The 23,158-nt window shown below is 53.6% G+C and overlaps 4 protein-coding genes across 4 annotated transcripts; 3 read left to right on the forward strand and 1 right to left on the reverse strand.

The window, feature by feature from the left end:
- The first annotated feature begins 1,834 nt into the window (after positions 1–1,834).
- QC761_205977 (uncharacterized protein) lies at positions 1,835–5,081 on the forward strand. The gene is made up of 4 exons (XM_062876330.1): positions 1,835–2,615; positions 3,680–4,030; positions 4,084–4,470; positions 4,589–5,081. The coding sequence occupies exons 1-4, from the start codon at positions 2,300–2,302 to the stop codon at positions 4,594–4,596; spliced, it is 1,062 nt and encodes a 353-aa protein (XP_062734917.1). The 5' UTR covers positions 1,835–2,299; the 3' UTR covers positions 4,597–5,081.
- A 4,716-nt stretch (positions 5,082–9,797) lies between these two features.
- On the forward strand, positions 9,798–12,351 carry CWH41 (Processing alpha glucosidase I; the record flags this gene model as incomplete). The annotated part of the gene is made up of 3 exons (XM_062876331.1): positions 9,798–10,235; positions 10,294–12,030; positions 12,088–12,351. The coding sequence occupies 3 exons, from the start codon at positions 9,798–9,800 to the stop codon at positions 12,349–12,351; spliced, it is 2,439 nt and encodes an 812-aa protein (XP_062734918.1).
- Positions 12,352–12,863: 512 nt separating this feature from the next.
- RCY1 (F-box protein: endocytic membrane traffic, recycling ReCYcling 1) lies at positions 12,864–16,084 on the forward strand (the record flags this gene model as incomplete). Its single annotated transcript, XM_062876332.1, has 2 exons — positions 12,864–13,038; positions 13,118–16,084. The coding sequence occupies 2 exons, from the start codon at positions 12,864–12,866 to the stop codon at positions 15,832–15,834; spliced, it is 2,892 nt and encodes a 963-aa protein (XP_062734919.1). The 3' UTR covers positions 15,835–16,084.
- On the reverse strand, positions 15,903–22,946 carry QC761_206010 (uncharacterized protein). Its single transcript, XM_062876333.1, has 4 exons — positions 19,840–22,946; positions 19,679–19,783; positions 18,527–19,604; positions 15,903–18,443 (listed from the first exon to the last, which is right to left on the reverse strand). Exons 1-4 carry the CDS (start codon positions 20,654–20,656, stop codon positions 16,193–16,195), a joined length of 4,251 nt encoding a protein of 1,416 aa, XP_062734920.1. The 5' UTR covers positions 20,657–22,946; the 3' UTR covers positions 15,903–16,192.
- Between the last annotated feature and the right edge of the window lie 212 nt (positions 22,947–23,158).

Below are 23,158 nucleotides of genomic sequence, written 5' to 3' on the forward strand. Positions count from 1 at the left end.
ATCGTTGGGATGAGTGGGATCGAAGACTGCCGCGACATCGTACTAGCTTCAAGAAGAGACCAAAAATCGCATCCAAGTTGAACACTGCTTCACTAAAAAAACCGTAGAAACCCTCTCCAAGTGGCCACTGTAACGTAAAAACAAAAAAAACAAAACAAAAAAAAAGATCTAATTCAGGAAACATCACGACGTCGGCGGCATCTCGGCCACGCTGTCACCAGTTGTTTGCCAAGTTCGATTGGACGGGAAAGACTTCCTGCTGAAAGATACAACCTGAGCGGTCCGCTTCCCGAAAGTCAAACATTGTTTCTACATGGTCGCGGCAATGGGTCTCTTGTGTGTCTCGCGGGAGGGACGGTGGCTCATTTTTTATTTTCTTTCTCGGGCCCATTCAACCGGCCTCGGACGCATCTAGCATGAATTTATTCTGGATTTAGAAACCATCTGTCGATGATTCCATCTCTCTCAATAAAACAGATTGGTCTTCTTTTTTTTCTTGCGAGACCCGAGCTATCCTATCCTATGCTACCCACCCACCAACTGCTTGGCCACGATGGCGATCATTTGGATGTCACGGCGGGGTTTCTCCGGCAATCCGTAGATAGATACGCTGTCAATGATTGACCATTGTCCCCTTGAAAGTTCGCTTGTTCGTGGCAGTGCTGTTCTTGACTGTTTAAGCTTATATTTCTCCCGGAGTAACTTGTACACACCGAACGACGCAATAGGGTTGCAAGGGAACAACAAGACAGAAGAAGAGGCTCTATGATCATGGTGACTAACTGCCAAGTTGCCGAAACTGAAGCGAAGCTAAGCACCACGACGGTATATGTTGATCCACGTATAGGGTTGGAAGTTGACTGGATGCTCCGTGTTCCCGCCCGCAAAAAAAGAGTTACACATAGTTTACTGCCAAGATATATCTCTTAACAGAGAGATCTGTCTGCCTGCTGCACAGTGCTTTTGGTTCAACGGTGTCATGGTTCATCGTTGGTAAAAAGAGCCCCCAACCACCCGCAAACAGGAGATTCCTCATGAACCCCATCGGTATGGTATCGCATCTATGCATCTTCTGTGGCACAAAAGCAAGCGGTGTTGGGGGGAAGGGGCAAAGGTTCACCCAAGATCAGATGGAAAATATATGAGCCGCAAGGGGTTGGCAGACCTGGGGTGGTTCATTCTTTGTGATACCACCACGCCTTGCGCCCAGGTGATCCCACAGCCTGGTTGCTTCAATTGCGTTAATAATTTCGACGTCGTACTCGACGGCACAGGCATATCTTGGTCCCCCAGCAGAAACTCAGCTGCCGAAACAGTCAGAGTCACAATCGAAGAATGGTTGATGAGTGAGAGACCCCACAGTTTATTGAATCCTTCCTAGACGAGGCTGTGGGAAGAACACCTCACCAGATGCATTGTAGAATGCATCATCTTGGGTCATCGCATCGATCGGTCGCAAGGTTGGCCCGAGATGCGATGGGGCTTCTTCCGCAAGATGCCGTGCCGTTTTGGAAGAATGCCCATCCTCTAGGAGGGGAAAAATGTCTCTGGGCAAAGAGAAAGACATGTAGTTGATGCTTAATGCGGTTAATCCTCGCGAACCAGAGAGAGAGCGAGAGAGAGCTGACTGTGGTGTCGTTCAAACAACGATGTCAGGGACCCCACTGCAGGTCCCGCAGCGAAAAACCCTCGAGCAGGGTTGCCCTTGCGTTACCCACTAAACTCTATCTGTACTAAGCCCCGCCAAATTGACTACGTTTTGGGGCCTGTGATTGGCTGACCGATACAATTACCACATCTGCAACAGTCCTCCCACTTTCAACAACTCTTCCATCCGGCAGAAGAGAAGGAGCACAGCACACCTCAGCTGCGAGTGATCCATCTTGTTCCTGAGAATCTGCACGCGACCAAAAGCAAAACCCACACAGGCTCTTCTTCCTTCTCCGCCGAGAGAGTCTTCATCTTCTTACGCATGCTAGCCAGGCTGCCATGAGAGAACCTGGATGCCTCACCGGGAGGCTGCCCCTGCCGTGAACGAGCTTTCTCCGGGTTTGGTGACCGAATGCATGTGTGGGGGAAGGAACTGCCTCCCGCTCTCTCGCCCAACAAACCCTGCCTCCTCGGGACGTTCTGAGGGGTCTTTTCTCCACATTATCAGATGCTGGTCACTGATCGGCAACCCACCGCCGACCCTCTTGAGTTTGCTCGCCCTTCTCAATGCCCGCTTCTGCTTTGCCCTGATCTGGCAGCGAGATCCCTCAATGCCCTCCTCTTTTATTGTTCTCTGCCATGAGGGCCAATGATTGGTCTGGAATTCCCTAAAAATACTTCTTCTCTGCTTTCTATTTGTTCCTTTTTCCATCGTTTCCCATGCTTGTCTTACCTGACCCCCGTGCCGAGGTGGGAACGCCAGATTTCCCATTCAGCGCATAGACGATTGCCCGGTGTTCGGGTCAATTTATCTATCGTATTTCTCGTTTCTTGTTGCTGGGCAGTGTCGTGTCTGCGGAATACGTCTTCGCTCAGCTTGACTGGTTACCTAATCAGCTGTCTGAGCGCTCCAGGGACAGCACACATTGGAATGAGGCTGGGTTCGCCTCGAGCGGGACCATCTGGTAGGTTGTCTTGGTGGGTGGGTGCAGTGCCGTCACTCTGCCGATGGGTCAGGGGGGAGCTCAGATACGTACCGCCCTCTGCTCTACCTTGAGGCAAGGTACCATGTCAAGGTGAAAGCGGGAGGGGAAGGCGAGTGGGGAGCGGAACACAACCAAAGTCACTTTTTCCTCTTGTCCCATCCACTCACCGTTGACCAGGTACCGACGACCAGACACCACTCTGTCTGTCTCGCCGGACACGCCCCCCCTCCACTCCAGCCCACTGGCTCAAGCTTCCTCTCCCCCTCCCAGTAGCCTGTGTCCACACGCATCTCGACTCTCTCAAACGACGGCTGCTGCTTGACTGGCACTTGCAGCCACCCTTACCCTTGCCCATCCACTCGCCTACCCATCCCTGCCTCCCGTTCGCCATGAGTCTTGGTCTTGAACCCACAACGGGTGCCAGGGGGAGTAGGACGGGAGGGTTTGACTCTAGACACACCCAGATCATCAGCCCGCTCCACTACTGACCTTCAACCCGCTCTCTTGGCCTGGTCACCGGTGCCGGTTTAAGACAGTTTAAACCCTTCGGATTGCCCGTCTTATACGGTCTTCGCAGGCCCTTTGCGTGTCATCCTTCTTGCACCCCTCGACTTACACCCACCTCCATTCGCTGTCCTCGTACTACGGCCGACGCCGCAAATACCGTCATCATCGTCTTGCTCGTTCCTTCAACGTCAACGCTAAGCCCTAGAGACCCTGGCCTACTATTCCGAGTTTGGTGACCGTTTGTGATCAAGGCCTCAAGGCACTCACCTCCTCGACAGCCTTACGGGGCTCTTCATCGTCATCATCCTTGACGGAACTTGGTATATAAGAGATCTTGAATCTCCCGACTGGACGCCACAGAATCGCAACAGAAGATACACGCTCGAGCATCGTTCCAGAAGCATCATCTTGTAGATCCTGAGCCAATATCTTGAGATTCTGAGCGCAGTCGTTTGACCTGTGAGACTCGTTTTTTTTCTTCCTTATTTTCTTTCAAGTCTTTAGAATGTTCCCATACCAATACTCTCATGATACAGATTACTCGGGCATCGACCCAGACTACACGGGAAGCTACCCTGACGAGTCCTTGGTAGACTGGGACGGAGCTCAAGGCAGCACCGTCTACACACCGGCACCCAGCAGCAGTTTGAAGAAGAGCCGCAGCAGCAGACGGTCCAAGTCAAGCAAACTCACGAGTTACTCGGGCTCAGACACCGAAACAGAAGAAGCCAAGATGTCTTCACGATCATCCAAGTATTCGGGTTCCACCAGCTCCAAGAAGGAGAAGTCTTCGTCACCGAGATCAAAGGAGTCTGATGACTGGAGTGCCGTGACTGACCCGGAGATGAGACGCCGGATTCAAAATAGAATTGCTCAGCGCAAGTTCAGTACGTCTTACCCCGTTTTGTTACTCTTGGCATATACTTACATGGTGATACAGGGGACAAGGCCCGTGAGCAAAAGGAGCGCGACCAACGCGATGCCCTTAATGAGCAATATGCCGACAGTAGCTACCGCATCCGCAGTGCCGATGAGTTGGTGGACGAAGGGGATCTGGCATGGGGAAGCTTCAGCATGAGCCACATGCTCTCTCGAGGGCATGAAGCTGCCAGTGCGGGGCAACGGACTCACAGTGGCGGGAGCAGAAGGGAGTCTGACCTCGTGATGGATCAGGCCATGTATAGCAGCCACAGCATGAGCCCTTACCCACCGACATCAATGGGCATCCCGACGACCTCGGGCTATACCATGGGGGGGGGTGCCAGCTGGGGCGGGGACGGGGCAAGCAGCGGAGGGGGTGATGTTGGGTACTATGATTCGCCGTATGGTGGGTACTATGATGGCGCGGAACACCGTTGAGAGACAGACACATGGAGAGGCTATAAAAAGTGGTGAGTTTGACAGAGGATGGGAATGTTGAAGAGAAGCTGACAGGGTTCAAATAGGAAGGTGAAGTGGGGAAGCAAGACAGTGTTGAGCTTGGAGAGGAAATGATATGCTCTTCAACGGTAAACTTTCCCCCAGTCGATGGAGAGACTGCGAGACACTTCCTTCTCTTTGGTCAGGGTCATGCAAGGAGGTTTCTTTTCAGCTTGGTTTTCTTTCTGTTTTTGGTCACGGCGATAGAAACATTTTGACCTTTTTGGTGGTCAGTTTCCTGTTTTGTAAGGGTTCTTCATTTCTCTTGATCATTTTGGGATTTGTTTGCTTCTATATGGGACAGGTTTTTTTTGATATTCACTTCTTGTTTGTTTTTTCTCACCGATGGTTTAACGTTTAGGTATACCCCCTTCCTGGGCCCTTTTGGTTGGACGGTTGTTCAGATTCAACTCATTGGTTATTTTTTCTCCAAGGTCACAGGTTGGTTTGGGTATATGGGGATGGATGAATGGGAATGGGGGACGGGGGAATTAGTCATGACTTTTTGGTTTACACACTGCTCTGTTTCTGTTTTTCTCATGATTGATGGGTTTACGAATAGATTTTTTTATTTTTTTTATTTTTTTCGTTTTTTCGCCTTGACTTTTACGAGGACTGTTTTAAGTATACTTTGCGGTGAAGCGGAATAGATGAGGATTGCTGCCTGTTGCTACTTTACTCAACTTTGAACCACCTTGTGAAGCCATATGCAAGGCCACTGTGAGTCGAGATCTTTGAAGAGTTACGCAAGAGCGCGCCTTATGGGCAACATGTCGGTCATTCAGATTGAGATTATGATTTTGTGGCTTTTTCCTTGACATTCTTGGCGTTTGTTGACGATGTTAAAAGGTGGTGGCTGCCTAGGAAAATCGGGATTTGATGCCTCAAGATGGAATAGCTTTCAGCCACACCACGTAATTCATGGTTTGTGAACGCAATTGAAAATTGTTGAAAGGTCATCTTCGGATTGACCGTATAAGTCATTACTCAAGAGTGATGTTTACGAGAGCAATCAACTTCTTCGTCCAGTTGGTGGTTGGAGAGTAACAGACGTTAGATGCAATACACCTAGGTGAGTGAGTTGCTTTCGCGTGGTTACATCTAGGAAAGGTACAGTTAGGTTTTTTTTTTTCTTTTTTTTTTCGGGGACCAAAAACGTGGGATTTGTGAGTGAATGGGGACCAAAGTGGTCGGCGATTAATTTATCTTTGTACCTTTTTGTGGGTTTAAGTTGCCCCAGGGACGGGGACGGACGGGTACTTCTGCAGAGGTGGGTGGTCGGGTTTGGGGGTGGGATGTATGGAGTGCTGGCTGCAGGTGGTGGTGGACGAAGATGATGATGTTACGGCGCAAAAAAAACATGGGCAGATGGGTAGGTAACTCTGTGGACTGCAGGGCCAAGAGTAAATGTTCTGGAAGGGTTGGTTGGGTTGGTTTGATGGGAGAGAGGGAATAAAGGAGGGGTGGTATGCAGGTGGTGGTGGTGGGTGGTGTTTCATCAGGATATGGTATTGCTCCTTTTGCTGGTTGCTGTCTGCGGTGTACCTTTGGTGTTGGTTGGGAAAGTGTGTGCAACCATGAGCAACCAACTTACCTCATAGAAAGGAGAATGATATGACGAGATACTATGGAGAATGCCATATTGCATGGTAATTTGTGGTTTGCCCGTGTCTACGGCCGGGATCAAGTCCGGTTTTCGTTGTTGAGATCACAGGTAGATTGGAAAAGCTACTGCACAGCCACCACCACTTTGGAGAGGGATAGACTTTTCAGCTGTTAGGAATAGCATTTGTGTAGATTCACCGAAGAGCCGGGAATGGGGAGCACAGCCACAGGGGAAGCTGTTTGAGCTTGAGGATGTACTGGGTCTGGTCTTCACCCGGCTGCTCGGGGATTGGGGCGGCGGCAGTGAGGGTTGAGGGTGGGATGGAGGAGATAGGGATAGGAGGAAATGATACGGGAGATGCCCGGGGGGAGAGGGACGGGGACGGGTGAACTTTGGGGTGGTTGAGGTGGCTGTGGGGTTTAGGGTGGTGGTGGTGGTGGTGAATTGTTGCGGAGGTAAGGAACAAGGTAGGTAGGGTATCTGATGGAGTGAGAGAGCAGAGCAGTTCACAAGTCGTTGTGATTGCCGAATACCAAAGTCGAGCATAGTTTGGGCTTGTGATATCTCTCTTCGGTGTTGTTTTACACATGTGCTGCTTGCTTCCTTCAAAGTGTGGCTGAAGATGGTTGTTAGTGAGTGAGGGGCACGAGAAGAGAGCTACAAGGTGATCCTGGTCTGTCAGGGGGAGCTAACCGAATGCGGCTCCGACGGGTACCTCTCTCTGTGGAGCGCTGTGGAGAGGCAGTTCTCTCACCGCCCGGCAGGTGCCCTGATGAGCGATGCCAAGAAACTCTATTCTCGCACCCCCCCGTGCTTTTCGACAAAAGACAAAGTGCAACGTCTTGCGTTCCATTTGATGCAGTCCGCGAGGCCGACTTATCTCGCGTCTGCGGTTCTTTTGAGCAGCTGAAACCACACCTCTCCCATCACATCCCGTCTCAATATATGGAAGACGCATGGAAGCTTCGGCGAACACCGGTCCCTCGGCTCCCCAGACATGAAAGACGCACCCAGCGTTCCCTCGACGTCTCTATGCGGCAAGATCATCGATTTCTCCCCCTCACCTCTCTCACCTTACGTTGATTACCTTCCCGCTGCTGCTTCATCAGCACGACCAGTGACCACCTCGCTTCTTCTTTTTTTCTGGATATTCTGTCATGATTAACATGGCACAGCGTCGATCATCTGCTCTCCATCATACATCTCGACGGGAACTCCCCTAGTGGGCGCTGGTTCCTGCATTTTTTTTACGCCATCGGCTTATTCTTTCTGCGAGTGCTTTCCGCTCAGCGAAGCCGGTAAGGTGCGGCACAGCGGTGTTGAGCGTTTATTTCCTATTTTGCCGTCGTGCTTCTAGCGTAGTAGCTCTGAGGGCGGGCCAAGTTGGCCAGGGGAACATCGTTCGGTCCTGTCTTGAGAAACAAGAACCTATAGGATGAGGATCATATGGCCACCCGCGTGCCGCTTATTTCTCCCCGTCTCTTGAATTACAACTCCGGACCCGTCGGCCACTAGCTTCTTTTCTCATGACCAGGAACGGCGTGGAGAGGTACCATCGGCAAGCCATGGCATGCGGTATTGCGGGGGGCTTCCGCGCCGAGGAAGGGAGTGTGGGTGGGGAGGGAGCTCAAGCACCTCACGCCACAACAGGCCGACCCATGGGTCCCCGCTACGTTTGTTGATGGAGGTTGGGACAGAAGCAGGCCACTGGGGATCATTCCGTGATCTCGTGGTGCAAGCGATTGGCACCGTATGCAGGTGTCTCGACCTCGGTCGAGAGAATCAAGACAGGTGCAGCATGCGATCCTTCTGTAACCCACGCCTGCTGCAGGCTTTCGTGTTGGAAAGGTTTGGCGTCCCATGTCTTTGATCTTCGGCAGTTGTTGCGGTGATTGAGAAAAGCTGAAAAGGGGACGACAAGAGGCGACGCCAAGGGAGCGGGCTTGCTGGGTGCCGGAGAATCAAGTCCTAGCGTGATCGATCTCTCGAGAGCTTGACCCGCCGCTATGCCAGACTTGTCAGTTCCGTCTTTGGAGCGCCGTTGAAGTGGCGTCCGAGGTGCGTCTATGCCGTGGTTTCTCGAGATGATCTGTGCTCATCAGATCCGGAAGACCAAGCATCGCTTCCACGGAGTGTCGATGAAGCTCGTGAGACCCCGAGGCCGCATCGGTGACCGAGGTTATGGAAGTACACGGCCGCTTTGACGGTGCATCTCGGAGAGATGGAAGCTATCTCGAGTGTGAGGTAGGGCCGAGGGAGCATCGATATGGTAATCTGCTCGTGGCTTGGGGTGTGGGGGTCGATCCGAAAACTCCTGCCTCAACAGGACTGACAGCTCATCGAGAGCTGCTTGATGCTGAACTAGGGACTTGGTTTGTGCCATCTTCGTCCCATCACAACTACATCATCTCCGGGCTCTCTGCGGAGGGCCTCATCATGTTTCGATTCAAGACGGGGGGTCACTGGATCATGGAATTAGCGCCGAGTGGCACGTCTGTGGAGGCAACACCAGCGATGGTGGTGTTCAAATGGGGTTAAGTGGCCTTTTCTAATTTCTTTACTTCCTTTTTCTACTCGGCACGTCGATGTTTTCAACCTAGATCTGGGAGGGGCCTGTACCTATCCACTTGCAGATCATGTTTCGATGCCTTTATTGACTTGGCACATGACATCCTATCTTGAATTTTCCTTCCGCCCCAATCAGGGCCGGCATTCGAGGCACTCGGACGGTGGACGATGGAGATATGGACTGAACTTTCGAGGTGGAAATAACACGGACGCCGGGAACTCTGGCGGGTGACGTCTGAGGCGGCGATAAGGACAAGAGGAACGGCTCTTCACGTGAAGTCGTCTGAAGATGTTTGTAGCTTGATGTTTGCAGATGTCCACCCCTTGTCGAGATACTTGTGGTGCAAGTATATCCATTAGTGCCATTCTGGGCCCTCTGCAGGTAAATTGAAACCGGTGGCTTGCAGATATCCCACAGATGGCGTCAACCATGTCAACACCGTTATTGAAACTTTGCAAAAGATTCAGTACGTAAACCATGAGTGTACACACACACACACACACACACACACACACTCACACACACTCACTAATCATCAGATGAAGTCAAAATTGCCTAGCGGCTCTGTGGATGCAGATGCTATGATGGCTCGCTTGATACGGATATAACCTACCAATTCGGAAGGTGTCACTGTCTCTCCAGATCTACTTGTATGTACAGTAGGTACTGAGCGAGAGTTGGAGAGAAGAACAGGTGGGAGCACAGTTGCTTTGAAGACCCCCCAGAAGCGAAAAAAGGTGGGGTTTTGTTGGGGATCTTCGGCGGGGGGCGCGGGCCGATGGATAACTCCGGGGCCCGCCCAATCGGGGGGTGGGGCAGCCACAGCTGAGAGCCACTGCCAGGGACAACCTACATAGGCCAGGGGCCAAGACTTTGGGCGGGAGAGAGCTCCAACTTGCAAGCTGTCCGAATTGGGTTTGGTGATAGCAGACAGGTGCCTGACCACCACGAACAATCGCGATACTGCCGAAGACGACGACGGCGATGATGATGATGATGATGATGATGATGATGATGGTATAATCACACATATATTCTCGAACCGATCAATTGACGCACAATGATCCCCAACTGGAGGTGCCTCCTGGCAGCCACCGCCCTTCTCACTTCTACCACCACCGTCACCGCCACCATCGATGCTGCGGCCCCCTCCAACAACGATGAATCCATCCTCCACAGCGAACTCGCCTCACAGCAGAACTCATCACTGCTATGGGGTCCCTACCGCCCAAATCTTTACTTTGGGGTGCGCCCTAGGATTCCTAAATCGTTGATGACGGGCCTGATGTGGGGGAAGGTGGAGAGTTTCCAGGACTTTCAGAACACGATGCGGTATACCTGTGAGCAGAACGAGGGGATGAAAGGGTACGGGTGGGATGAGTACGATGCGAGGAACGGAGGGGTGCAGACGATTCACGATAGGGGGAATGGGCTGACGCTCACGACGAGCTTTGTGAAGGTTCCGGGGGGGAGGAATGGGGGGAGTTGGGGAGCGAGGGTGAAGGGGTTTGGGGGATCCGGAGCAGAGGACGACGGTGATTTTGTATGTGACGCAGGAGGGCGGTGGGAGGCTGGAGGCGGAGAGGGGCGAGGAGAAGAGGGGGTATGAGGGGGACGTGGTGCTTAGCGGGGAGAGTGAAGGGTTGGGGGGGTATAAGCTTGTGGTTACAAAGGGGGAGGGGGAGAGGCCGACTAGTACGCATGAGATTAGTGAGTTGGAGGCGTGGGGGGAGGGGGGGAGGACGACGGTGCAGAGTTTGCAGTATCCGGACGAGCAGATTTGGCAGGCGAAGCCGATTGTGTTTAGGCAGTTGAAGGAGCAGGTGGATTGGTTGGTGGAGAACAAGTATGATAATGCCGAGCATGCGCCGCCGGTCTGGCAGGTTTTCACACTGCAGAATAGGCCGGGGAAGGGGAATGTGCACATTGTGCAAAAGGTCTTCGAGGGGGACTTTGAGTTTGATGTACTCTTCTCTAGCGAGAGTGCGGGTACGGAGCTCAAGAGTGAGGATCTGACGAGGGAGATCAAGGCTGGCTCGGAGGAGTTTGGGGAGAGGTTTGGGGGGGTGTTTGCGCTGAAGGCACCGTTTAATGCGGACAAGTACAAGAAGTTTGGCCGGAGCATGTTTTCGAACTTGATTGGTGGGATTGGGTATTTCTATGGGCAGGCAGTGGTGGACCGGTCTTATGCGCCAGAGTATGATGAAGTTGATGAGGGCTTCTGGGAGGAGGCTGCCGAGGCTAGGGCTAGACATGCGGAAGCTTTGGAGGGGCCGCATGAGCTTTTCACCAGTGTTCCTTCACGTCCATTCTTCCCTCGCGGGTTCTTGTGGGATGAGGGTTTTCACCTGCTGCCTATTGCGGATTGGGACACTGATCTTGCTCTGGAGGTCATCAAAAGCTGGTTTAACCTCATTGATGAAGACGGTTGGATCGGGCGCGAGCAGATCTTGGGCGCCGAGGCACGCAGCAAAGTCCCTCAGGAGTTCCAGACTCAATACCCGCACTATGCCAACCCGCCTACTCTCTTCCTCGTTGTTGAGCAGTTTGTCGAAAGACTGCTGAACACCAACGGCACCGCGGCTGTCCACAAGGAACGCCTGTCTCAGAGTGAGTCTTTGGCCAACGCTTCGCTCGAGAACCCCGAGGTTGGCCTCGACTATCTACGCAAGATCTACCCGCTGCTCCGCCGCCAGTTCCAATGGTTTAGAAAGACACAAAAGGGCGATATCAAGTCTTACGACAGAGAAGCATACTCCACCAAGGAAGCTTACAGATGGCGCGGCCGCACCACTACTCACTGCTTGACCAGCGGTCTGGATGACTACCCGCGCCCTCAACCTCCGCATCCTGGGGAGCTGCACGTTGACTTGATGTCCTGGGTTGGTCTCATGGCCAAGTCACTCTCCAACATTGGCGATGCTCTCGGCTTTGCGGAGGATGTCAGTGAGTACAGGACCATTTTGGACGCTATTGAGCACAACCTTGTCGACCTGCACTGGTCCGAGACGGACGGGTGCTTCTGTGATGCCACGATCGACGACTTTGAGGAGAACAAGCTCGTCTGCCACAAGGGCTACATCTCTCTCTTCCCATTCTTGACCGGCTTGATGAAGCCTGACGACCCCAAGGTTGGCAGGATTCTGGCCTTGATTGGCGATGAGGAGGAGCTCTGGACGCCCTATGGATTGCGCAGTCTCAGCAAGAAGGATGCTCTCTATGAGACGGCCGAGAACTACTGGCGGAGTCCCATCTGGATCAACATCAACTACATGGCTGTGAAGCAGCTTCACGTAAGTCTTTTGGTCTTGAAACTTTTCAGGTATGACAAGCTGACTCGGGTTTCATAGTACGTTGCGACACAAGATGGGCCGCACAAGGAGGTCGCCAGAGACTTGTACTCGCGCCTGCGCAAGAACCTGGTTGAGACGATTTACAATGCCTGGGAGGAGACTGGGTTTGCCTGGGAGCAGTACAACCCCGACACTGGAAAGGGTCAGAGAACACAGCATTTCACTGGCTGGACCAGCCTGGTGGTCAAGATTATGACCATGGAGGACTTGGAGGGTGGTGCCAAGGCCACGGGGAGTGAGCACGGTCATGACGAACTGTAGTGGGCGAGTCTATGTATGTGTTGGGTTTATGTAGTTATGTACAGTAACAGCGAGGAGTTGAGGGCGAAAGAGCGAAATATATACGGTTTTGGTCGGTGGATTTTATCATTGCTAGTGGTGGTTTAGGGGACTTATATATCCAGCCCGACAGCTGTCACCAGTTGCCCCACCTGCCACCGAAGCAATACGCGGCCCCATTCCGTAACCCGTCATCCCGACGGCCGCTTTAGCGGTCAGCCTCCCCGTAGCGGGCTGGGGCTTGTGTCTCATCCCCTGAAATCGGAATCGTAATATGCGGCCTCGCCCAACCATAATATCTGAAGCTTACATCAAGCTCGACGTCGCCAGAACGCCCAACACTGTAACCAACCAGTCTTCAGCGCCTTTTGCTTGGTTTCATTTTCAAGCTCCACGATGACATGACCTGATGCTTTTTTTATGATCCCTTATCTTTTCTTAACTTTGTAATCCCATCAGACGATTCATTGGCAGTGATCCAAAAGACCTTGGCAATGTCGAACATCACCCCCCTCCGACGAGCGCCCACCACGGGCGGGGTTGGAACGGGAAAAATGACTGCCGCGACGACGACGACGGCGGGGCAAAAATACCATCAGCACTCGACGAGTATATTGAAGACGTTGCAGGCGACCGAGATGTTGGACACGAAGCCTGTTTTGCCGGCTGGTACGCACCACCCCTCTTTCTAATCCCCCCCCACCTCCCCGGCCCTCAGGAACATAAACTGATGGATATGTGCTTGTAGAAATCATCGCCACCATACTCGACTACCTCCCCGTCCCGGAGCTCCTCCGCTTCGCCCGAACGTCCCGCCGGTACAAGGAGATGGTCTACGACGACACACGCTGGGTGGCGCGGTTAAAGAGCATGGGTGTCTGGGACGAGGCGGAAGCGAGAAGAAGATTCGAGGAGGCGGTGCAGAGGAGACGACAACAACCTATTAGCAGTGGGGTTGGGAGGGGGCAGCCGATACCACCCCCATCACCAACCGGAACAACAAAAAGAGAGAGTTTATTCTTTGATGCGGATTTAGAACAGGAGAGGAGACAGCACGAGTTGCTGCAGATACAGCTGCAGAAACAGCAGATTTCTGATTTGAGGGATGGGTTTGAGACGATGAAAGTTTCTGGAGGAGGGTCAAGGGGGGAGCCGCCGAGGGATGTGGAGGGGTTGTTGCTGGTGGTGAAGAACGCGAGGAGTATAAGGGGTCATGCGAGGCAGGAGTATGGGAGGATATACGGGGCGTTGGCGCCGTTTTATTTCGATTTGGTCAGGGCGAGGACGCATACGGATCCGTTGGTTTTCAAGGTTTTTAGGGATCCGGATCGGCAGGCTAGGATGCTGGCTAATTTGAGGAGTTTTGCGAGGAGTGACTGGGCGGATGGGGCGGAGGGGAGGAGGGAGAAGTTGGAGGGGATGACGGTGATTTTTGAGAGCGCGGTGCTGAGGGAGTTTGAGCAGGGGTATGAGTTTTGGGATGTGGATGGGAGGATGAAAAAGTATGCGCATGTGTTGGAGGTGTTGAATCCGGGGAGTAGTGCGGGGGTAGAGCTGTTTATACAGAAGCATCCGATTTTTGCGGATAGGGAGGTGCTGGCGAATGCGATGGATTGTGTGAATCAGGCCATGGCGGATAGTATCACGCTGGAGCCGTCGAGGAGGTTTTTTGAGGTGTTGGGGAGGAAGGTAAATGAGCAGGGTGAGATCATTGGGAGGATATTCCCGAGGCCACAGAGGGTGTTTTGGGGGTTTGTGGATAAGGTCAGGGAAGAGATTATGGTCGAGTATATCACGCCTTTGTTTGATGATGCGCATCAGAGGAGTATACCGAGTTATTTGAGGGCGGTGTCGGGGATTTTTGAGCAGACGATGTTGTTCTTGAGGACGCTGACGCCGCCGGAGGGAGGGGAGGTGGATCAGGAGGCGAAGGCGAAGGAGATAGCGTTGAGGATTTTTGAGCCGCATATTGATTTGTATTTTCAGGACGAAATCGATACGTTCACGGCGCAGGCGGAGAGGGAGGTGGGGGAGTGGGAGAAGAAGTTGTCGGAGCAGGAGGCGAGTGCCGAGTCGTTTTATATGGGCAGCTTTGCGAACCGGCAGGCGGACAAGAAGGACTTCTTGACGTCGTTCAAGAAGGTGGTTATGATGCCTGTTACGGTATTGCCTACGAGTCTGGGGTTACCCATAGGGTCGCCGTTTGCAAGTAGTAAACCTGCTGTGACGGCGGCTGCTAATGGTGGACCGTCGACTCCGAGTCGGGCAGGGTCTCCTGCGCCAGCGGGCACTCCTGGCGATCGCGCCAGCAGTCCATTACCAGGCAAAGCATTTGCGGATGAATTGGCAGCCAAGGCGGCGCTGATGACGTCTCGGCTGGAGGGCATCAAATCCCTCTTCAGCATCGAGGTAGCGCTCAGCCTGGTTCACGGAGCTAAAGCCAGCCTAGGTCGTGTCGCTGTCTTCATCCAGCTTGGAGGCCAAGTCGGCGGCGAGGCGCGAGAGATGTGCGAAACCATCTTCGTCACGCTCCTCCGCATCCTCGGCAACGGCCACGTCAAGCCTGGTTTCGACAAGGCCGTCACCCATCTATCCCAATACAACCCCCGCGAGGTCAGCGAACACGAAAAGGGAGGCGTGGCCCCCTTGGTCACATTTATCGAGCTGGTCAACGTGGGCGACCTCATCTCCCAGATGATCGACGTCTTTTACGAGCAACAGCTCGCCCAGCCAAAAATTGCCGACAGAAACGACTTTTTGGATCCTGCGGGCATGGCAAAGAAAAAGTTTGAGCAAATGCTCGACGAGAGCGTCGCCGCCGGCCTTAATAAGGGCATCGACGTGCTCATGGACGAGGTGGAATACATTTGCGCCACTACTCAGTTGCCGACGGACTATAACCCGGGGGGTATCTCTGCTCCTGATTCCATTCTGTCAGGGACGATCCCTGGGATGGAGAAGGCGCCTGCTCCGAAGCCACCGGCGGGGGCGATAGATATGGACATTGGCCCTTCAAAAACAGCGCAGAGGATCAAGGATCTGGTAGCGTCGCACACCTCGATGTTGGTGGGCAGCACAGACAAGTCGATGCTTGATGTGTTCAATGGCGAGGTTGGGCTCCGGCTCTTTACGGCGGTGTGCAAGCATCTGAAGAGACAGCGGATCAGCACCGAGGGGGCGATCAAGCTGATTGCGGATATGAATCTCTACTTTGAGTACATCCGCACGCTCAAGAACAAGGACTTGCTCGCGTATTTCAAGGCGTTAAGGGAGCTGAGCCAGATTTATCTGATTGATGCGAAGCATGCCAAGGAGATGGCGACGATTATTGCTGATGGGGACAGGTTTGGGGGGATCTTTAGGGCGGAGGAGGTGTATGAGTATGCGGAGAGGAGGGCGGATTGGTACCAGGTGAAGAGGGAGGTGGAGAGGGCCATGTATGGTTTGGAGTGTTGTGTTATGTAGACAACTTGGGACATGGACATGAGAGGAAGAGATATAAGGGCAAGGAAGGGATGACGAGAAATACAAAAACGGCTTTGATGGTTGAGCAAAAGCTCGTTTCGAGATGGTCCTGCCATTGCTATCTATCTACCTAGTTGTTTGTTCCAATGACCCGACTGCCGTAGAGGTGATACATAGTGTGGAGAGAAAAAGGGAAAACCAAACGCTGATATGTCGGACGTATTTGGTGTTCCATATATAATAATGGGTATCCAACTGAGATGGAAAAAGAGAAACACTGAAATCCCTTTCAGTCTGTATATATAGAGAAGAAACCCCCCAAAAAAAAAAAAAAATAAGACACAAGAAAACACGCCCCCTAATAATAAATCTCATTCCCGTGCACCATCGCCTTGAACTCATCATCCGGCTCCTCAAACCTGTACCCCTCCCCCCTCACCACCCTGTCCACCTCCTCCCTCACAAACGGGTACACATCCCTCCACGCGTTTCTCCCCATCCACCCATCCAGATGCCCATACCCCGGCACAACCTTGCGCTTGTAATCCCCGTCCTCAAACTGGCTGCACAACACCTCGTACGTCCGCTCGGTAGCCTCGGGTGACAAGACAGCGTTATCCCTGCCCACCCAGAGCATGATAGGTATCCCTTTTAGTCGTTGGACATTCTCCCTCGTGTCCAGAGGTTCATACATTGGCGCATTGGTCATGACATGACCCTCGTAGCCCATCTTCATGAGCAAATTCAGCAACCGCATGTTCACCCCCCCGAAAAACCGGTCGATCTGCCGGTGTGTAGCCTCGTTGAGGTTGTGGTGGTTCCAGCACCGACCAAACACCAACGAAGTTCGGTGGCAGGCGGCATTGTTGCACATTTCTTTGCGGGATTGGGGGTATAGCCTCAGGGCTTGGTTAAGGAGATACTGAGCCCATCCCTCGTCTTTGCTCGTCGAGCAGCTGAACCAAGAGCCGCAGACGGCGTTGTATAACTTGTCAAGAGGCAAAGGACCGCCAGCCATGACTTTGGCCATATTGGCGGGTCCCCAGATGGGGTTCATGAATACCTGTGAGCAGTTTATCCCCAAGATCCAGGAGGGGGGGATTGTCCCGTCTAGGAGGCCGGAGGAGAAGGCTACCGAGCCCATGCAGTGGGCGACGCAGTAGACTTTTTCCGGGGAGGCGAGTTTGGGGGTGAGGGTGGTGGTCTGGGATTTGCGGATGTATTCCAGGCAGGCGCGGAGGTCGAGGCGGGCGTCAAACGTTGTCCAGTTGTTGCCTGCGATCATGAGCTGGCCGATGCGGTGGACGGACACCCAGACGCGGTAGCCTGCTCGACGGAAGTAGTTGACTGCGTTGAAGGGGATGGTAGGGAGGGCAAAGATTTGGTGGTCGACGCTCGCGCCGGGGATCATGAAGAGGTCTTTTACCTGGTGGCCTTCTGGGACGTGGGTGGGCTCCCATTTGTGCATGCGGGTTGTTACGCCGTCCGAGGCGACGATGGCGTAGGAGCTGTCGGGGTTGGTGTCGTTTGTGAAGCCGGTAAACGTTTGGGTTGGGTATTGGAGGGGGGTGAGAGGGGCGAGGAAGAGGGACATGGAGCGGCGGGTGAAGTAAGTCAGGAAACTGGCGGCGCTGACGGCTTTGCGGATGAAGCTGCTGCCGGTGGTGGTCATGGTGTTGATCTGGGAGAGGAAGTCGCTAGGTTGGATTTGCATGATGCCCTTTGCGATGGGGGCGCCTCTGCGCCAGGCGTCCTCGTCGTCGAGATCGCGGCACATGCCTGGGACGTGCTCGCTGATGGTCACGTAGAGGGTGCTGGTTGCCTTCCAGAACTGGATAGGGGCCAGGGCAACCGACGAGTCAACCACCTTGTAGCCGTGGAAGTGCAGCCTCCTGCCATCGACACCAGTCATGTCAAAGTCGTAGGTCAGGTTGCGAGTCCCCGGAGCTTTGGAGTTGAGGATGAACAGATTAAACTCTCCTCTCTGCACCATGAACGGGGACCCACGAATGGCCGGGCAGACAAAAGTGCCGGTCAGCATCCCACGATGCTGCACATGGCTGATCATCTCCTTGGTGTTGAAAGACTGCACGCTGAGGAAGAACCTCGCGCTCTCACAGAGCGACTTACCAATGCGATGAGCAAGCTCATACGTCGCCCGGTTATCCTCGGTCATCTTGGTATCAGCATGAAGAAAGCCAGACATGACCTCGGTAAAGCCAATGCCGCTAGCCTTGACAATCCGAGCCTTGTCCATGACCTTCTTTGCCGTCTGAATGCTGATCAGCTCTTCCTCAGCCTTCAACTGCTCCCGCCTCTGCTTGGGCCTGCACCGCTTGGGAGCATGCGCCGGCTCCCCGAGCAAGTTGAGAATGCCATTCTTCTCCTCGCTAATCTTGAGCTCCTTGGACTCGCAGTACGCCTCCACCGATCGTTCCGCCAAAGCAGCGATAGTGGCAAAAGGGTTGGCACCCAGCGCAGTCGGAATCACAGAGGCATCTGTAACCACAAACCCGTCATGGACTTCCGCTCCGTTTCCGCTAAAGAGCTGACCGACATGGTTGGTAACACCAGTCCTCCCCGTATTGTCTCGAGCCATGCAGGCACCACTAAATTTGGGTCAGAAAAAAGAAGAAAACTTCCGTCGGTGCAACGTGGTACATTCGGAGGAAAAGACGAAAAAGAAACTTACCCAATGGGATGAACTGTGATTTGCTGGCCCATGATCCCGTAAAAGGGGCTGTGTACCAAGGTACCTCCAACATACTCTGTGGCCCGCTCCAAGATGTTGTTGAGCTTCTTGACGTGGTGGCTGCGAGCGACGCCGAGGAATTCTAGAACGGGCTTGTCGTCCTTCAGCGACAGCATGGCCTGATTGCTGTCATGCGACATGACCAGATACACCTGCGTCCGTTCCGTAGCGCCATTCTTGAAGTAGGGTCCCAAAAGTCTAGAACCCCATCTCGCCAGAGCAGCCTGCGTCTTCTCGATGATAGTATCATCCCTCGGGTCCTTCTTTCCCGGCATGAAGTCCAACATGACCTGGAAAAGATGCGACAGAGCATGGGGAATAGCCCCCTCCTCGATCACATACCCATCCAACGGGTTCTCGTGTCCCTCCCGGTTATCAATCACACTCGTAATCGTTGGCCCGATGGGGTTATACGGCGACGGGACCGGCTTGCCCATCCCGTTGACGTGTCTGTCGGTGTTGTATCCAAACGCCAACATGTCGCCGTTCCCGCTCATGTTCTGTCCGACACTGTCACTCATGGAAAGGCCCATAGCCTTGCTCCTGAGTAGGATCTCGGTCGAAGCAATGGCGCCGGCACCGAGGAAGACGGCCTTTTTCGCATGGACCCACATAAGGTCGTTGTGAAGATAGCCTTTGAAGAGCCCGCGGTTCCTGCCGTGCCAGGCGAAGAAGACACGGTAGCCTTCTTTCTCGTCCTTTTGGATATACCGCACCTCGCACTCGCAGAACATTTCGGCGCCCCAGTTCCAGGCGTCGGCTAGGTAGGTGACGAGGGTGGTGGTTTTGGAGCCGTCGTTGACCCCCGTGGCGTCCTGGCCTGTGAGGCTGGATGGGGACATCTCAACGCCGCAGCTGTTGGGACCATTGCGGAAGCGTGTTGTCTGCTTGACCTTCTTGAACTTGTGACCCATGCCCAGGTTTTCGGCTTGTTCCTTGAAGACTTTGGTCTTGGGGAGTTCGGGCCACTCGCTGGGGTACTCGGTAGGTTCAAGGACCTGTTCCACCTTCTTGTAGTCTAAGCCATCACTGTCAGCACACACGTTTCCATCGTATCCTAGATGCAATGGGGGTTCTCACACTTATCCAAACCCTTTGGGTTTTCCCTAATCTCCTTAGGCCAAGGCTTCATAGACAGCGTCTGCTTATCCGCCTCCATAAACACATTCGCATTGATCAGACTAGTGCCACCGAGACCTGTTCAACGTCAGCACAAAAGAAACCCCTAACCCGGACTTCAGATCAGGACTCACCGTTACAAACAACCGCATTCTGTCCCTTCCCAAAAATCATATGATACATGCCGGTAGGGTTCCCACCCTCCACCAGCTTCCCCTTTAAAAACGCCGGGGCCAGCTGCCCCGAGTAGTGCAGCTCCTTGAACGCCTCCACCGCGCCGGTAGGATACTCCCCCGGCCACTTCTCCCTCCCCCTCTCAAGCACACAGACCGACTGCCCCGTCCTCGCCATGCGGGAGGCAGCAACACCGCCGCCATACCCAGATCCGATCACAACCACGTCGTACGATCCCCTCAGCAGCTCAAGCGGCTTGGAGATGCGAGGAAAAGCCTTGTCGTCTCTCCCGTCGGTGTACCCCCTGATCTTGGCCCGGGAGGTGCTGTGAGGGGAGGGGTCTTGCTGGTGGCCCTCGTAGGTTTCGATGGGGTGGGAGTCCTGGCGGGAGGGGGTTGTGGCTCTGGGAGGAGGGGCGGTTTCCTCGCTGATGAGGGTTTGGGTGCTAAAGACAGACGCTGCTCGGGGGTTGGGGCTGGAGGAGGAGCTGGACATGGCTGCTTCGGTTGAGGAAGAGGATTCCGAGTCGGCGGTTCGGACTCTTCTGTGTCGCAGGTTGGGCTCTGTCTCTGTCTGGTTCCTTACGCTGTCATGCGTCAAATCGGCTGGACTGTGGACGATGTGAAGATGGTCGATGGAGAGCTGGCCTCTGGTGTCGGTGGTGCCAGGGCTATCAATGTGAAGGGCTGGGGTGAGAGGAGGTGTGTAGGGCCCGTTCGGTCCGTTGGGATGGGCTCCCAACATCTCCGAAGGGTTTTGTCTCTCGGATTTGTCCATTGTGGTCGGTGAGCTGGCCTGCCCGGATACCAATACGGTCGTGTCCACTATCAGGGAAGTTGGCTGGGAAGGAAAAGCCAATCTGTGTCACACAAAGGAATAATAGTTCAAGTAAGAGAGTATGTTGGCTGTATGAGATGGGAACACAAGAAAAGGGGGTAGGTAGGTAGGTAGGTAGGTAGGTAGGTAGGTAGGTAGGTAGGTAGGTAGGTAGGTAGGGTGAGAAGATGCAGGAAAAAAGCCTTGAGGATTTGAAGCAGGCTGTGAGATCTTGATAAAGGTTCCCAGTTTCTGGGCGACTCGTCCGAGGGGGCTACCGGCATGATAGAGGCGCGATCCCAGACTGGTGTGGCTTTGTCTGGGCCAAACATCTTCGATACCGTCGGTAGAAGGGCGCTAGATGTGTATTGAGCATACAATGTCACGCCATCCCTACCAGTTTGCAGACTGTATGCAGTCTCCATGTGGGGGAATACCAAATTACAAGCCTCGGCCCCTACCCTTTGCTGACCCCAAGAATATTCGGTCAGGGCGCAGCTCGTCAGCCCGAGTTCATTTGTTGGACTACTCCTGGGCTGGGCTGGGCTGAGTAAAATCTTCAACCATTGCTGACAGGAGGCTGTCATTGGCTGGCATCCTTCCACCCGACCAGGCGATGGAGGGTGGACAAGGGGTCCAGGGTAGGGCGGTCCACCGCGACGGGTGAACCAGACATGGGAGACACCTGGGAGCCATCTCCGAAAGAGGCATGTCAGTCTTGGAGTCGCGAATGGTAACCATCTTTCAAATGCTGCCTTGTGGCTGAGGAACAAGGCTCGCAACGGCGACGATGTCATGTAGAAAGACGTCTTTTTTTGGAGCGCCTCCCCCCCTTCTTTCTGTTCCCCTCCTCCACAAGATGGAATCTATGACGGACGCAAAAGGATGTCGATTGGCTGTATGCAAACTCAGCCCATAAGATAGATGGTGTCTCAGACAGATCGACGAATCCCGACTGCACGGGCAATCTATACGCAATCATTTAGGGGCTCTGACTGGCAGCTTGTAGCAGAGATCACCGTAGCCATCCCTCATTGCTGCCTTCGGGACGGCAGCGGAGGTAGAGCCCTTTTCGTGGTGGCCAGGGTTGATAGTGCTGATGCTGCGTTCATTGGACGGGAAACGAGCGGGTCGTGATAGGCTACAGCAAAAAGAAGTCGGCGATGTTGCAAGCCGTCGTAGCCGATTTACTCGGGAGCGCAACTCGCAGCTTTTCCATTTCATCATGTTGCAGTTTCTACTCGGATCTCGAGCAATCGTTATTTGTATCAGTACCTTTCATCTCAATGCCCTCCTTCATTGCTTTGCGAAGAGTTAGCGCTCTGATCATGACCAGATGTTTGATAACTCAATCCTTCCAATAAAGGCAGGGGCGCTGTCAAACCAAGACTTTACCCCTGGCCTCCTTAAAGGTCGGGGGGCCGGCCCGCTGTGCTCGGCAGTCGATGGTTTCCGTGTTGGAGATCGAGATGTCGCAATGCGAGCGAGGCCCAACAGTCTGGCCCTTGGGCTCACCGGACACTGTTTGGAAATACTGTATAAACTGCAGAGCCCGTCCGTATGGGCAACGTGTGACCGACGTCAAAAACGACGTCAACGAGCTGACGGCCTCAGGCCCCAAATCACACCCATGCAGTTTGATGCCTGATTGACACCCACACACACGGTCAAGGCAAAGCCACAAGGCTGATAACTGATCGGTCCATCAATGACTCTTATCATGACTGGATCTTCATCCTGAGGATATCAGGAGGGCGTCGTCGTCGCATTGCCCGTATAATCAGGTGTAGTAGATAGACTGCTGTTCTTGATTCGCAAAACTCGAGTGACTCGACATATTTCGGGAATCTCAGCCTTTGAGCTGGGCGAGACGACGATTGGATTCCGGTGAGAAGGTAACTGTTTCAAGGCCGTTGCACAGCCTTTCGATGCCACCACCTTGTCCTGGCTATATTGATATCTGTCAGCCGATTGGCCAATTCGCCCAAATTAGTTCAGGCGGTTCTGTCTTCATCTGGACCACACGACAACGACGTGGAAAACTGCCCAACAGCGTTGCGAGGGTGCGGCGTCGAGGGGGTGGGTGGGCGGTCGGCGACAGGTGTGGCTCTTTGTGTCGCTGTGGCTTTCAGTTCGGTGTTTTGGGTTCAACGTATTCTTCGCTTGCTTCGCTTGCGATGTCCTGGAAGAGTGTTGCACAACGTCAAGTCCACGACAGGTGTTATTCATGGAAATTTGTCACGAAAACGCCGATTGTCCCGACGTAACCTTCTTTGGAGAAAGACAGCTGGAGATATCGCTTGATATCGCTCCGGGCCTTATCGCTGATATCCAGCAATCAGACCTTCTCTGATTGGCTTTTACGCTCTCTACCCCATGGGGAAGTTGATTCTGGGAAGGAGCCACGACTTGTCCCTTCCGAGGTCCCGGGTCAATTTGTGCTGGTCAGCTGCCCATTTGATA

The sequence above is a fragment of the Podospora bellae-mahoneyi genome, chromosome 2, assembly GCF_035222275.1.
Source record: "Podospora bellae-mahoneyi strain CBS 112042 chromosome 2, whole genome shotgun sequence".
Lineage (NCBI taxonomy): Eukaryota > Fungi > Ascomycota > Sordariomycetes > Sordariales > Podosporaceae > Podospora > Podospora bellae-mahoneyi.